Consider the following 17,615-nt stretch of genomic DNA (forward strand, 5'->3'; position numbering starts at 1 on the left):
GATCACGCCCTGGGCTGAAGGCGGTGCTAAACCACTGAGCCATCCGGACTGCCTGAGCTCATGTTATTTTCATTCATCTAAAATTGAGTATATTCATCTAGTATACCACACAGTATATCTGTGATCACTTAATTCAACTGTGTGGAAGAAATGGTTCTATGGTTCTACTTGAGTTAGTAAGTATAGCAGTCTGGATTTTTTTGGAGGTAGTGATAGGGAGTGGTGCATGTAAGTTATTACTAAAACTATTTAGAATAATGGGTGTTTATATAGTAAATTGAATGTAATGACAAGTCCAGTTAACCAACTTTAAATTTAAATTGGCCTTTTTAACCTCATTCAGGGGTTTTATGATAGATACGTTATAGTGGGTTCAATGATCCTTACCTCTAAAATGAAAATCTTTCTAATACTCAGAACCCACTGGTTATCAAAAAACTACAGCCATTCCTTGAAAAATACAGACCTTTCAACAGGAAATTAAGTATCAACTTGACATTTTAAATTTGCTAGGTGGACCAGATGTAAGGAATTGTGAATAAAGTTGACCACTTCTGAGAAATAATCAAAAGGCAGTGTTTGAATGGTGATATTAATTTGCCCAAGACTCTAACTTCCCTCCCATACTATGAAACCCAATATAAGCTAGAGCATGACCTCAATCAAATTCCATTACAATTGATATTATTAACAAGAGTCCAAAATTTTCCTAATCTTTTCAACCTCCAACGAATATGGAAGTGTTTACATGGTAACATCTTTTTTTTTAAGTTTTTTTTAATTTTTTATTTATTTATGATAGTCACAGAGAGAGAGAGAGAGAGAGGCAGAGACACAGGCAGAGGGAGAAGCAGGCTCCATGCACCGGGAGCCCGACGTGGGATTCGATCCCGCGTCTCCAGGATCGCGCCCTGGGCCAAAGGCAGGCGCTAAACCGCTGCGCCACCCAGGGATCCCTACATGGTAACATCTTTAACAAGTACATTTGAATTGGATTTTAGGAGTAAGTTGTCAAGCTTGGTCAACAAACTTTCTGATTATGCAATCTCATTAAATAATAGAAGGTTACAAGAAGCAATGTGCTAACCTTTCTACTTGGGTATTACTCTAAATAGTTCTAGTAGAAGACTTTAAGCAAGCCTAAGCATAAGCATGATATAGAGATCTCAGAGTTGGGAACATGTTGATCAGAAAACAGAGACTTGTGTCTGGAGCTGGCACATCTAAGTATTAATATCAGCTGAGCCATGAACTAATCATATATTATAGGTAGTATAAGTTGCAAGTAAGTATTTTGCCAAAGACATTTGCAACTTACAAAATTTGAAAGGTTTTTTAATACATAAAGTGTACAGAATATGATAACCATGTACTGATCACCTAGAATGAATAAATATTAACAACTCTTTGTTACAGATATATATTTTTTCAACCACAAAACTTGAACATTATAGACACATTGAAGGCTCCTTTGTTCCCCTCACCAGTCCTACTGTCTCTTTCTCACTCCTTAGAACTCTCTGCAAATAACAATTTGATGTGCATTCTTCCGATCCACATTGTTATCCACATTGTTATATACCATAAATCAACCTTTCTTTCTCTCTCTCTTTGCCATGTGATTTAAAAATATGCACAGGCACATATATTCTATAGTTCTGTATACACCGTACAAGTTGTGTTTCCTCCCCATCCCACCTTTTACTTTTATGGTATTTCCATGTAAAAACAATTCTTTTATTTCAAACATCTCTTAAGATACATTTATTAAATAGATCTCAATGTTCATTTATTTTCATATTGATAATCATATTGCTTGTCATGCAGTTGTTTTGTTTGTTTCATTTGGCTAATAGAAACATTGCTGCAATCAACATCATTGAATTAAGCCTCTTGACACACATATGCAAGAGTTTTTCTATATACTTAGATTCAATGTTTTAAACCATTATCCCCAGTAAGAAGCATGTATACATGCAGAACTATAGATATCCATATACATATATGTATATATATTTTTTCCTTATTCAAAATTCTAAATGTTTTACTATGATTTTAGATAAGTAGAATTAAAAACAAACTAATTCTAAGCTCAAAACCATTCTAGTTTATCTCTCTGCCCTCATTACAAACTAGATCTCAAAATCAGAGTATGCCAACAGGACCTGATAAATAGTCTAAGACCTAATTAAGTTGAGTCTCAAAACTAAATGAATATTTTCTTTCCTTTTTTTTTTAATTAAAAAAATAAGTAAGGTTATCGGGGCAGGGGAGGGTAGTCTCCCACAGACACCATCATACACAGGCACTATTTGATTACATACATTCTGTATTATAAAAAAAAAAAGTGCTGATTACCTCTCTTTTATATACTTCCTATCACAAGTTCCTAGGAAAGCAGGGACTGTTGCTTTTCAATGTAGCAGGTGACAAAAGTCACAGAAGTACTAAAACAGTAGGTATGCACAGATGTTCTAAAGAGCTCAAGGATGTTTTGGTAAATCTGGTTGTTTTTTGGCTGTGATTTCCTTTGAAAAATTACTTGGGAACAATTTTTTCTTAATGTCCCCAACCTAATATACTACCAGACAATCAATTATACTAGTTTCTAGTTAAAAAAAAAAAAATCTAAATCCAAGCAATAAAGTTAGCTTCTTATCCTCATCTCTATTCACTTAAAATTCTTTTTATTTTTTTAAAGATTTTATTTATTTATTCATGAGATACAGAGAGAGAGAAAGAGAGAGAGAAGCAGGTTCCACACAGGGAGCATGATGTGGGATTCGATCCCGGGACTCCAGGATCAAGCCCTGGCCTGAAGGCAGGTGCAAAACCACTGAGCCATCCAGGGATCCCCTAAAATTCTTTTTTCTTTCTTTTTTTTTTAAATTTTAGTTCTTTAAAATCTCTCAGGAAGTTCCTTGAAGTAAATTTTCCATTTTAAAGTATTCAAGAAAGTAAGCTCAAGAATTAACTACTAACTTTACCCCTTTCATATTCACCTAAACTCCAGATAAAATGTGCCATAAGGGGTAAAGCTTCAGAGAAAGGCAAAATGCATATTATCTTACTTTTGACTCTAGTATAGTCCTGATTTATGAGTTTCAGAGAGAGCCATTTACCATTGCCATACCTCACCAGGATAAGGGAAATTGGATAGCACTAAAGGAATTTGGGTGAAATTGTATTTGTGGCTTTCTCAACTATACATCATTCAAATTATCTAAATAATGACTTCAAAGTCCCCACCACTTTCTATGTATAGATGAAACTCAAATCTTTACAAGAAGAGTAGAGCAGGCTTCTCAATTCTCTTGGCTTAAAGACCAGCTATCCCCCACATCAATCACAGTGCAAAGTGCTTATAAAATATAATAAAATATATTACTAGAAAAAACAAAGTGAAAAAAATTATACCAAATTTTAAGTCACAATTCTTCATTGGCTTCAACAAATGTAAAATTGCTCTAAGGTGCTAAAAAAGCTTCCAAATGCTGTTCACTCTCAATCTCTGTACATATCATGAACCTGTCAACAGTTTTTGGACCAGGATAGGTCTAAGAACCACACTTTGAGAAGTACTGAGTCATGAAACAGACTGTCTTGCTGGCAAAAAATTCTCATTCCTTTGACTAAGAGTAATGAGAAATAGCATTTGCATTGTTCTTTATATTTGTGTTGAAGGGGACATATGAAGAGACAACCTTCCTCAAAAGATTGAGAAGGTTATTTTCACACATGTACTGAGCTGTAAAAACGGATTTTTCCAACCAATTTTGACCACAGTATAGAATACACTGACTTTCAATGCTTAAGTGCAAAGGAAACACTTTGGGGAGATTATAAATAATGCTTATTACGATCCCAACACCAGAACCTCTGATTCAATAGACTTCCTTAATATCTACTATTTCTATATTACTATCAATTTTTAACACCTTTAGGCACTTGTATGAGGTCAACATGATTATTCTAGTTCCACAAATGAGAAAATCTGGATTTGAGAGTTTCACAATAGGGCAAGTACTAAACACAGAAATCAAACCGTTTAGATTCTAATTTTAGTATTTTTTCCTCTATGCATGCACATGGGTCTTGAGTCTTAAGAAGCCTAAATTGTTGCTGGAGTAGGAGTGGATTTTCTTTTTAAATTTATTGCCATTTAGAGTAAGTTATCCCTCTAACAATGACTGCCCATCTACAACATAAATGCTTGTGAGGGTGACATAATATACAGCCCCTAGTTATGATCTAGTATTCTTTTCCATACTTGTCCAGTCATGGCCAGAATATTATTCAAGAAATAGCTTACTATCTTGGAGTTAAGTCTTCTAAGGAATCACAGATTACCTAATTAATTAATTAATATAGAACCAAGGCTCCGATAGCTAATTAAAGAAACTACAACTGTTTTCAGACAAGAGATCAGTTAGCTTATTATAGACGGAATTGCAATGAACCTGGGTAACAACCTAAATCTACCCATGATTTGGTGATCAGTATTTGTGTGATTTGGGGCAAATTATTTTCTCTCTTACCTACAGGTTTCCTTACCTATGTTATTCAGGTAAAAGCTTAACACACAAGACTCTTATGAAATTAGATTTCTTAAAAGGTGAGTGTAAAATTGCCTTTCTTAAGAGCCCTTGTCACTCAGTTTGTGATCAATATACATGTATTTATTAAAAAGCAATATATTGTATGATATATTTTTCCTTTGTTTATAGGAGTTCCAGGTTGCCTGAACTAGCTCCAAAAGGAAAACTTCCCTATAGTGTAGGTGACCTATGATGTTGGGTCTCTCTCCCCCAGGGGTAGACTTATCTGCAATCATTGTGGATGGTGAATTAAAAAACTGGATTACAAGTTGTCAGAAACGCTAATATGGAGTCTGGTGGGTGGTAGATCACATGGCTCTAAACAGCTTTTCTTGCTAGGGCTGCCATAACAAAGTAGTGCAAACTAGGTGGTTTAAACAACAGAAATCTATTGCCTCACAGTTCTGGAGGCTAGAAGTCCAAAATCAAAGTGTCAACAAGGTTAGTTACTTCTTTAAGCAATAAGGGAAGGATCTATTCTGTCTGAAGACACCTGTCTTCTTGGCTTGTCAATGGTGTTTTCCATGTGTCTCTTCACATTATCTTCCCTCCATGTGTGTCTCTGTGCCCAAATTTCCCCTCATAAGAATACCAGTCATAATGGGTTAGGGCTCACTCTAATTATCTTGTCTTAACTAATTGTATCTATCTTCAAGACCTTATTTCCAAATAAGATCACATTCAAAGGCACTATGGGTTATGAATTTGGGGGGGACACAATTCAATCCATGATATTATGATTTAATGATTAGCATCCTCAAGAAACAGAAGACATAAATTTTAGTTTTTTCTCATGTCTGCCACTCACTAGCCAAAAAACTGAAAGTGTCTCAAATTTCCTAGGCTTATCCGTAAAAAAAAAAAAAAAAAAAAAAAAAAAAAAAAAAAAAAAGGGGGGGGGGGAGTTGGAGTAGAAACAAATTAACTCTAAAAAGTGTATTTCATTTCTAGAACGTCTATACCTAAGTGTGAAGTAAGGATCTCCAAAAGAATTACTGGATCCCATAAACCCTGAGCTTAGACAAGCTCTCATGGGAACCCCCTCTTTTCCCTATATCAGTTAGTAAGAAATTCAGACTAGAAAACAGATCAAGGGATCCCTGGGTGGCGCAGCGGTTTGGCGCCTGCCTTTGGCCCAGGGCGTGATCCTGGAGACCCGGGATCGAGTCCCACATCGGGCTCCCGGTGCATGGAGCCTGCTTATCCCTCTGCCTGTGTCTCTGCCTCTCTCTCTCTGTGTGACTATCATAAATAATAAATAAAAATAAAAATATATATAAAAAAAAGGAAACAGATCAAATGTTTTCTTTGCAAGACCAAAATTTCAGCTCATTATGATTAGATTAACTGATGAGGGGAAATAAGCGCATGTGTATTATGCCACAATCTTCAACAAGAAACATATTCATACATACATCTATGGAAAGACAGCTAGAAGAGTCATTGACCACCTTGATTGTCACTTAGGAGAACTGAGTGGCAAGGGAAGAACAGTAAGAGAAACTTTTTTGCTGTTCTTTTTACATTTTGAATCACAGGAAAATGTGTACCTGTTCAAAGAGTAAGCATGTATTAAAACAGAAAAGTATTTGTGTGCTGTGCATTTGTTTATTAGCCTTTTACTTTCTTCCTTTTTTTTCCCCTAAGATTTTATTTATTTATTCATGAGAGACATACAGAGAGAGAGAGAGAAAGGCAGAGACACAGGCAGAGGGAGAAGCAGGCTCCATGCAGGGAGCCCGACGTGGGACTCGATCCCGAGTCTCCAGGATCACGCCCTGGGCTGAAGGCGGCGCTAAACCGCTGCGCCACTGGGGCTGCCCAAGCCCTTTACTTTCAAAGGTAGATATTATATATTTAAGTCATTTTGTGTCTTGGAGTCTTTACAAGTAGGCTTGACTTTTACAGCTTTTGGCTTCACAGGAAGCTACAGGGTTCGGCAAACAAGCTTACGCATTTGTTTCAGTGTGAAAACATATAATGAAAGAAGACTTTATAAGCAGATGTTTCTTAAGAGGCTTTTGCTATACAAATATGACATACTTAATGCACAGAACTAGCTAGCAATCTGCTACCTCTGTCTTCAAAGGACAAGGAACTTAGCAATCAATATTATATTTACTGTGGCATTTTTAACCTGAAAAATTTCCACCCTCTCTACCAGTTGTGACTAAGAAAGACAGTCTTACTTTTTTCTACTCATAATTTCCAGCTGGCTGCCTACCTATTTTAGTGACAGCAGCAATCGTAAACATTTAGTAAGAGCAGTTACTAAGGTATAAACTGGATTTAAAATAAATAAATAAACTGGATTTAATTAATATCTCTTAAAAAAATGCAAGTGTGTTTAACTATTGTTTCTCTAACTCCTACACTAGCTGAGGGATGGGAAGCATCTCTAAAGCTGGAGCAGTTAACGAAATACAGAACCTCAGAGGAAAGCAAGAGTTAAGAATAGTTTTTGAAAGGAAAGGAGACACAGTGTGCTGATAAACACGGTAGTATTGTTATTTTTTAAAGATGGAGAAAATGAAGATCTTGAAGGGCATATATCTGAAGATAACAAGAAGTTGAATCTGACATTTCCTAATCAGGGTTCTGTATTTCTGTCATTCATCTATTATGATATTATAAATGCATATTTAGACCAAAGCTGTAGGATATATGGTATACACACTTAATGTTGTCCTTTTCGGGTCATAAAGTGCTTCACCAATATCTTAAGGTAAAAGTCCTTTTGGATTCACATGAAATAATTGATGCATATTATAAAATACTGATTTTGGAGGACATTCTATAAATAACCACTGTGATTTTAACATCACTGTTCTTTTATATAACCAATGTAAATAAATGCATAAGCCAACATAAAATTATGAATGTAAATGAAGGGGATGGTTTGATACTATGCTTGCTTAGGTTTCCTAATAATTGCTTAAATTAAAAACCTTGCTGAGATGAAAATAACCTAATGTATGAAAACAGTGGGTACTTAGATTAAGTTATTGAGGCATTTCCATCAATTATGTTTCTTATGGCACAACTATAATGGCTATTTCTCCTCTATTATCTATCATTTTCCCCCTGTTTATCTATCTATCTATCTATCTATCCATCCATCCCTGCACCCATCTGTCCTCTACTCATTCATTCTAGAATTGTGTGTTAAGTCTTTGCAATGTTCCAGGCTCTGTGCTATGGTTACTTTACCAAACAAGATAAATATGGAACTGATCTCAGTTCCTAAATTAAACCTTAACTTTTACCATATAGCTTTCCTTGGCCATCTCCAAGTAACCTCACCTTCCCTTGAATTTAGGAAGCATTTACTTTCAAAGGTCTTTATTTAAGCATTACAGAGTCCTTTATAGAATGAGTTAACTACTCCACCCCATTTTTTCAACAAATGAACCAAACTATATAGATAGGGTTCCTGTCTACCTGAAACTTACTGTCTAATGCAGTATTTTAACATCTAGATGTTTACTAGTAGCTGATAGAAGAGTGTTTTAAGAAGTGACTAATCTACTTATTTCAATATTACAGATTCAAGGACAATTCCTCCTCTTCCATCTGCCCCTCACTTCCTTTGCTTCCTCTTATTCCTTTTTCTCCCCTTCTCTTCTTTTTCCTCTTCCTCATTCTTCTTTTGTATTTCTATTGTCTGCCAAAGTGTCAGACATATAGTCAGTGCTTAGGAAATGTCTAATAAGCAAATCAATGCATGAGACATTAATTACTTCTTTCTCGGAGTCTCCATTAATTTGGGTTATTTTTATATAAGATGCCTTTGATAGAGCTATTATTTTTAAGAGGCCCATGTTTGAATATATAGTATTATTTAGTGGGACTCAAAATTTTTTAGAATGTATACATTATTGAATGAATGCATGAATAAAAAACTCAGTCATCTGTTTTTCTCACCAACAATTTTGAGACAGTGGCTCACATAAAAGCTTTAAAGTTCCATAGAAAATTTCTGCTTTTAACCAGTTTGGTAGTAGATGATAGTGTCAGATGCCTGGCACATAATAAGCATTTAATAAGTGGCAGCTACAGCCAAAGTCCCGCACAGTGTCACCCTACAAGCAAGGCTCATAGTATGCCTGGGATATAAAACACAACCACAGAAGAATCATGCTTGACATGCAGCTGTAGCTTCCAATACTTCAAACTTCTCTAACAGTTCACCACACAAACACCAGAAAGTTTCAGAATGAGAGAAATTTAGCCTAATAGTTTTACTGCTGATTCTGAAGGGACTGGCCTATGGTCAGTTCTCAATAAACTTCTGTTGAATGAATGAAGAAATATGCTCTAGTAGTATAAGAATTGTCCAGTATATTTACTCATTCTCCTGGCTTCCTCTCCCAATACCCATATATGTTCAAAATTTGAGGTCCAGAACCTGAACTACTAAATTAGAACCATTTTAACATGATTCCCCCAGTGATTCACAGGCACCATAATTAGAAATCATTTTAACATGATTCCCCTAGTGATTCACATGCACCATAAAGTATGAGAGGCACTGCTATAAATCACCTAAATTTCACCTTCCTGTCCCACTCCTCGGAACGGATAACACTTCTGAACTCAAACTAACACCACTCTTAAGTGTCTAGGGTAGCTGTTTTTTTTTTGTTTTTGTTTTTGTTTTTTTAGAAATAGGAAGAATTAGAGTAGAGTTGGATGATAAGGTATGATCTCTCTTTCTCAGTATCTCTTTCCCCCTCCATCCCCCTTGGCTCCCTCTCCCCAAATGAAGTCATATTATACAAAGGAGTAACACAGAGTCAACATTTCTGTATTAGTTTACTTTTTTTGAATGTAAAAGAATATAGGGCGCCTGGCTGCCTCAGTCGGAAGAATATATGACTCTTGATCTCACAGTCATAAGTTCAAGCCCCATGTTGGTGTAGAGATTATGAAAAATAAATAAACTTAAAAAAAGAATATTAGCCCAAGCTAGCTGAAAACAAAATAGTTATTCTCCTTTATATGCCCATTTTTCTGCCTTTGGCCCTCTATGTGACCTTTTTCTTTTTTATGCATCTTCTGGAAGAAAGAAGACCTCAATATTTACTGAGAATCTGGCACATGCAAGTACATTAGGTCAGTTTATTCATTTAATCTTTTTTCTAATATTTTACTTACTTATTCATAGGAGACACACAAAGAGAAGCAGAGATATATAGGCAGAGGGAGAAGGAGGCTCCCTGCAAGGAGTCTGATATGGGACTTGATCCCAGGACCCAGGCCGGGATCATTCCCTGAGCCAAAGGTAGATGCTCAACTATTGAGCCACCCAGGCATCCCTACTCATTTAATCTTTATGCCAACAGGAAACACAGCCATGGAAGCCAGGCATAAGATCAGGCTTACTGTTAGTCCCCATGAACACATTCCCCCAAAGTTGCATATTTTTAACAAAATTCTGAAGGTTCATTATTGTCATAACTACTGATCAGTATCTAATCTGAAGAAAATATGTTAAAGAAATGAAAACAAAGAGAAAGCGTGACCCAAGAAGAAAGTTGTCAAGAAGTATATAGGCATTTTTTAATGATCAGCTCCCATTCTAAACAACATCCTAAGTGACCAAGCCACTTCTCAGCTGCGATCTTCAGCATTTAAAAGCTATCCCTAGTGGATGTCTGGGCGGCTAAGTGGTTGAGCATCTGTCTTCAGCTCAGGGCATGGTCCCAGGTTGCTGGGATCGAGTCTGGCATTGGACTCCCTGCACTGAGCCTGCTTCTCCCTCTTCCTGTCTCACTATCTCTTTCTCTGTGTCTCTCATGAATAAATAAATAAAATAAAATCTTTGAAACAAATACATACATACATACATACATACATACAATCTCTTGGATCACAAACCTAAGAGAAATTTATTCATTCTCACTTTGTAGAACAGGACACTGAGGCTCCAAAGGATTTAGCCTCTTGTCCATGGTTGCAGATATGCTCAGGTTTTCTGATTATTCATAAACCTTTCCATTCTGCCATCATGTCAAGTCTGCTGGCAACTCAATACCGCCTTCCCTCTTCTGTGCTCTCCCTTACATCACAAGGACTGGAAGCCCTAGGGTTACATTCCCACAGGTCTCTGCCAGCAGTATTCAGGCATGGATCTCATAAAGAAAAGCATTTCATGGGATTTGGATGAAAGTAACTGGGATTACCGGGCATCTTGTATTTCTGCAACTTCCTGATTCCATGAAAGCAAGCAGAAAAATTGAGAGCCAACAATAGCCTTCTCTGACCTTTGTTGCCTGCCCAGCACCTCCAAAGGCTTTGTAAGCACCTAAATCCTTATATTAAGTCCCTTCCTGTTTGCATGCCTAGAATAGTTTCTATTTTTCTCACCAAAACCTCCGTAAGAAAACCATACAGCCTTCTCCTCTTGTCCCCAACCTGCCATTCTACCTTATGCATCTTTCTCTATCAAAACACCCATATTTACGTATATTTATTTGTTCAGTTTCTTTTTAAATTGAATTATTTCATGGCAGAAGTCACAATATAATTTTTATTATCACTATTCTTGCCACATAGTAGATGCTTAATAAACAGCAGTTGATTGAATGGACCAAGCTCATACTACTTTGTAATATTTCTTTCCTAATCATCTTCTAGGATTGGTTCCTTTCAAGAAATACTGATGCAGAATGGGATCACTGGGATCAGAATGAAACTGATCAATGAAACAATGAAGCACTGAAACTCCAAGGTCTTAAGAGACTGAGAGGCAGGGTAGGGTGTTCATGAGGAAATCAAGGAAAGCTTTCTCTTGTCTGAAAGCTACTGAAACATACAAGATACAACATCCCTAAGTCAAGAGAACAGTTTCTGTTGCTATTCTTTAAAAAATGACTTTGAGTACAGCAAGGGATCCTAATGGTTTTATTGATTGTTCTCTTTTATATCCATATCCAAGCTTAGATTCTACACCCGTTTTCCTTTTCCTTCTAACTATGCATATTTTTACAGATGTTTCATTATTCTACTTAACTTACACCCAAACCCAGTGGCTTATACTCTTGTAGAAGGATAATAATCAGGGATATCCATTTATGTCTTCATGATTTTATTTCATGTATTTTTTTCCTTCACCATTCTGCCTTACCCCACCCCCAATAGACAGATGATTCCATACAGATATCCTCAGTGGAGGAATGTAACAGGCAAGTCAGTCTGTGATTGTCATGAACTTGCTTCAAAAAGGTCAGGTGCAGGACGGTTATTTGGTGGCAGATGGTTCAACATTTTCTTGGCAAAGAGATAATAGTGGTTTGGCACATCTAGGCAGAAGGGACCACCAATAGCCTTGCAAAGTTTGTGTGTCTAAAGTCGGGAGCTAGGGACTTCAATAACCATGGTAACCAGGTGCTATCTACAAATACCTTTGTAGATAAATAACCTAGTGAACAGAGGGAGTTTCCCCCCAAGAGCTGGATAGATAGGCCTGTTAGATGCCACAACTTTAGCACACCCTGAAACAGAATTAGATTGCATTTCCCTTCATCATAAAATGGACCTTTGAATCAGAAATAAAATAAATTTACAGCAATAAAAAACTATGCTTCAGACACTCTGAATTTGTAGATTGAGATTCACACCTGCTACAAAATCAAGAAGTCAGACCATTATTTAGAGAAATGCTAACTCTCTCTGAGTCCAAACCCACCTGATCACGGGCTCTGCAACCATCCCCCCGCACCCCCCCATCCCCCACAGTATGAAACAAGGAACAGCTTAATCCTTGGTTGCTGTAGCTTGACTAGCACTGAAAGGGAATAACTTAATATGTATAGCAATGAGGGTCTCCTAATTTAAATAGAACAATAGAACTTATGTGCAAACATAAGTCAGAATTCATCACAGAGGAAAAAGAATCAAGTCAAGCTCTTGCTATCAGTCAATGAATGGATGGCCACATTCAGAAAAAGAATTTACAGGCTATGCATGAACATAATAGCTACCACTTAAATAGTGTTTGTTATTTCTTAAGTGCTGTTTTTATATTTATATTATTTAACACACATAAGTATTACCACATGCCTAAGAAGTAGGTTAATATTGGACCCATTTTACAGATGAAGATATTGAGATACTTAAGGGTCATGTCACTTACCCCAACTTTGAGATTTGAACATGGTCAGTCTAGTAATAGGGTCCAGCTTGACCATCACACAATGCTGCCTTTTTTCCACAAAAATTCAAATATTTGAATTAAATAATCTCCACAGGAAGAGATTATTAGGTCCACTCCTGTGATTTTAAAGAGGGGTAAATAGTAGCAAGGAGGGTGAAGAGACTTTCTGAGTGTCAGACAGCTTCGCATATCACTCATCTTTGTTTTTTATGACAATAATACTTGTTGTCAATCAAATTAATCTTTTTACCTTTAATGTTTCTCAAATGATAAATTGAAAGTATAAAACCCAGCTTTTTACAGCCTTCCAGGAATTTCACCTCAACTGCTCTAAAACTAACATGAGATCTAACCGACAGGATGCCAAGTGGTCTTGAAGGCCAGGTAACACACCTTGATGGATCATCCCTGGATATCTGGGAAGTAAGACCGTGCCAGGAAGCCACTTAACAGAGAAGCAGATAAAGGGAACCCACTGGACTTTAGTGTGGTCATTTTAAAATCAGAGAATTTTATACTGAGCAATTTTTTCTCTACTCTTACTGAAACGCCTAGGATTAGAAACCTTTACTTTGGAAATATGATCTTTATGCTCTTCCACTTATGCTCCATAAATTTCAAAACAAGATTCCCATGGAAAATCCCTCACCCCTAAAAGAGCAAAGTGATCATTCTGATTCTCCCTTGCTCTTAAGCGAGGACTAGCATATAACTGTATCATCTCATTGGCATTACCAATGTAGCCATGATGAAATATTATTAAAGAAAATAAGACCCACTTCTGTCTCCTGAAAGAGAATGATCTAACTGTGGGAAGATTTTTAAAAATCCAACATGGGAGCAAGATGTTGCAATAAGAAATGTGTATTATGTAGATCACTAGGCATTCAGTGACCTCCCAAATTAATCCTCTTTGCTTTGGTTGTGTTGACACATCCTGTCATTGATAAGCTCAGACTTCCATTATGGCAAACTGCTGAAATCTGAATCAGATGATATTAGGAAAAAAAGTCACTGGTTTCTAACCTTTTCAACCCTTATTTCTGTTTTCATCATAAGAATACCTTCACTGCTTGTACAAGAAGAGATGATGATGAATATGAGGAATCTGTCTACTTACAAAGACATGCTAAAAGTGAAAATAGAAGCAAAGAAGTAATTGAACCTATGTTGAGAAGGCCATTAACAAAGCCCAAAAAACAAAGTAATTTAAGAAAGACAATCTGAGCAACTGTGACAGGGTAAGAAGGGAAAATGAAACAAAACAAAACAAAGTAAAATGAACAAAAAAAGCCTCCTACTACCAGAATGCTGAGTTGCTTTAAGTTAAGGAGGAAATACGTGCTTTCCCAAAGGAATTAATCACTATTGTGATTATCCGGGTTCTCTTTATTAAATTAGAAAAGAAGCAACAAATTTGAAAATTAAAGTATTAGACCCAGACAGAAGAAACATGGTTAAGTTTTTCAACATCTACTTGAATTCTAATGTTCTCTTTAAAAAAAAAAAAAAAATCATTAAGTTTTAATTCAGATATATTCCAACAAAATACAGGAATCATTAGCATTACCCAGAAAGACACTAAATGAGAGACATGAACCCAAGACCAACCCAGTTGGATTAAATCTCTTTTCATTTTCTCTTGAAGGAGCCTGGCTCTAGGGACCTCACATTTCCAGACAACCAGCTACCTTGTAGCTTTCTGACAATACAAGGGTAGTGACCAACTCACCCCTGGCACACCAGGACTACTCTTATTTCTTTTGGGTCAACTTCCCTTTCTATTCTGCACCAGGGTTACAATCTTGTGGGCAAATGAATTTATTGTTCATAACAAGTCCCAAAGGCTCAGCTATACAAAAGGAACCCTATGACCTCAAATACTGTATTGAAACAACCCTGCAGCAGACTCTCCTCTGAGAACCAACAAAACATTTTACATGAGCATTAAATTTGAAAAGCTAAAATAATCCTTTCAAAAAAGAAAAACAATAACAACAAAGTACTCCTGGCACTTACCACTCTGGCATATGCAAATATGACCTTGGGACTTACCGCATTAAAGTTGGGGAAGAGGTTGACTGCTGCTGCAGTGTCCAGAGGAAAGGGAAGAAAGGGTTTGATATCCAGCGAAGGTTGCAGAGGAGGGGCTGGTGGACGGACCAGGGCTGGGAGAGCAGGGCTCTGGCATGTACCACCTAAACAGAGGAGAGCAAAGGGAACAATCAGGGACATTGTGCATGTTAAAAACCAAAACAAAAAACCATCAAGGTGTCCCTTGAGCCCAAAAGGCCAGTTTTATGGGTCACTGGAAAAAACAAGACATGGAGTATAGTGGCTTCAGCTAGGAGCTGGCCAATGAGCAGATCTGCCATTAGGCAGAGGGAGCTAGTTAAACTAGCTCCCTTTCCCTCCTCAGATTATAACTGTATGGTTGTTTAAGTAACAGTTACCATTTCATACACTGCATAGTCCCCAATCTATCCTTCCTTTCTGGCCTAAAGCTCTGGATTACATCAGCAACAAATCTTTCACTAAGATCCATTGATTCAAAAAGAAAACCCCTCCGTTGCACTCCCATCCCTCTTTGAAAACGAACTTCTACTCAGACTATGCATCAAGTCTAAGCGATTATTTTACAGAATTGCTCTTTTTTACCACATCCAAAACTCTGGCAGCAAGATGACACAAACTTGGCATGGAAAAGAAACTTAACCACAAAGACAGGCAGCCATACCTTACCGCCTTGGCAACTGAAAGATTAAAACAAGTGAACCCAGCTACAAGCCAAGCAATCCCTGAACTGTTCACCACCCCAGTAGCTTTGAGCATTCGATGACTACCTGCCTCTTTCCCAGTCATGAGTAGGTGGAATTTAGAAGGCCACCAATGAGCAAGCAGTGGGAATATTATGCCAACAAAAACACCCTTTGCATACTAGAAGGCAACCAGCTGTTTGCAACAGAGCACCCCCATCCCTCTCCCCCACTCCCCATTATAGGACTCCATTGCACTCAGAAGCTGGAAGGAAAGAAGCCCATCTCAGTGTTCAGTCTCCCATATTTTGGTAACATTCCAAAACATCAATTTGCTGTTAATTAAAGGCTGTTTGAATCCTAGGAAACCGTTAAAATATGCCAGCATTCTTCTAATCTGAGAGGCAAGCAACAGACTGTAAAAACCTGCTGGTGAAAATCCAAGAAGCATTAGGAAAACAAAATACAGTGGGATTTTTCCTTTCTCACGGAGAAGAACTCTAAGAGACAGAAGAGAGAAGAGAGGCTTATGTCTGTGCCACTCACTGGCCTGCCATTTTGTTTTCAAAACAAAGTAGAGTGAGACTCATAAAAATAACTTAAAAATCTCACAACTGGTTCTCTGGAAACTGGACACAACCATCATCCTGCCCTCAATCAGTTACCTGAAAACAAGGTAAACATTCTAAAAGTGATTTCCCAAAGGCAAATCTAACACTACTAGACCAATAGATCTACTAACAAGGTGACTTAATGCCTACAACAGAAGCCATCAGCACAAGATGTAATTAACCATACAAAAAAACCATTAACTCTCCTGTTTCTAGGTATAAAATCAGCTGGAGCCAAATTAACAAAACCAGTATTTTTCCCACTCTTTTTACTTTCCTTTTAAAATATTCCTTAACAACAGCAAAGGCCAATGGCAGCAAGTTTGAATCAGCAAACCATTATTTGGTTTAAATAATTAGACCAAATTTAATTATTACCAATTAAAATAAAAAGTAGTATAAGTCAGAAAATGAGGGCAGGTATTAAAATAAACATAGATAAAAACAAAACACAAATAACAAAAAAACACAAGTCTACATTCATCAGAGCACATAGTAAACTTATTTTATTGCCCACCTGTTAGTATACTGAGTGTGGGTGTCTAAATTTTCTTAGCGAGAGCATTCATAAAACTTTGATGATATGTCTTGAGTTTAGTATTACTAAAAATTTCTTTTGATAAAAAGTTAAAGAACCAAAATAAATTGTGGTCAGTATGTCTTTAGAAAACTCAAAGTAAAATATATCTGGGTGAAAATTAATGACAAGGTTTAAACATGTCCACAAATAATAGTGAGCTTTAATAAATAGTTTTATATTATTTTTATCTGTCACACATCATGCTTTCCAAAAGGTGTACTTATATAGCCTTTACCTTGGTTGAGCCTAAAATATCAGAAATTAGGTAAGGGTTAACATAATATGATGGGAGAAAAAAATAAGTTGGAAAACTCTTGAGTTGTTAATGTAGTTTCCATTGAAACATTCCATTCTTATAATTAAAAGAATACAATTTAACAGGAACATATTCTGTAATTATTTTAGTTATAAGTCCCCCTTAGGTTCAGGATGACCAAAAAGGTTAAAGAGATAGCTCAAACTTATTTATTTTATCCAGTACAATGAGAAGCACAAAGTTGATTGCTTGATAAAGTTAATTCCCACCTCTCTTCTTCCGAGATAAGTATTTCATTTACACTTATACGCACAGTTCAAGACCTTCTCTCCATGTTGCCACTGGGTTTTCCTTACTAGGGGATACAAAATATGAAAGAAGAGTCATAAAATTTGGGGAACCTAAGCAAAACTATTTGAGTCCATCTCTTCTTACCTGTTTGAAGAGATAAACCAAAAAAGATGGTTGAAAAGCAAAGCACATGTGACTACATACTTTTTCACTACTGGCTATGCAAATACAGGGGTAGTGGATGCTGTAGTGTGCTTCCAGAGCCCCCTTCCCCAGCTCCCAAGAGTGCTGATATCCCTGGTAGCTAATGACTCACACCTGAGATTCTCCACATAAATTGCCTTGGGCCAAAGGGTGCTGCCTCA

The 17,615-nt window shown here is 36.8% G+C and overlaps 1 protein-coding gene across 5 annotated transcripts in view; it reads right to left on the minus strand.

The window, feature by feature from the left end:
* ZNF385D (zinc finger protein 385D) overlaps positions 1-17,615 on the minus strand; it is an 892,499-nt gene that overhangs the window by 201,176 nt on the left and 673,708 nt on the right. For 4 of the 5 annotated variants that reach the window (XM_077865367.1, XM_077865368.1, XM_077865369.1 and 1 more), the window contains one exon: positions 14,812-14,954. In XM_077865367.1, the coding sequence (XP_077721493.1) occupies positions 14,812-14,954 (143 nt within the window). The remainder of the gene's footprint in view (positions 1-14,811; positions 14,955-17,615) is intronic. The other variant, XM_077865370.1, reaches the window with a different exon arrangement.

The sequence above is a fragment of the Canis aureus genome, chromosome 22, assembly GCF_053574225.1.
Source record: "Canis aureus isolate CA01 chromosome 22, VMU_Caureus_v.1.0, whole genome shotgun sequence".
Taxonomy (NCBI): Eukaryota; Metazoa; Chordata; class Mammalia; order Carnivora; family Canidae; genus Canis; species Canis aureus.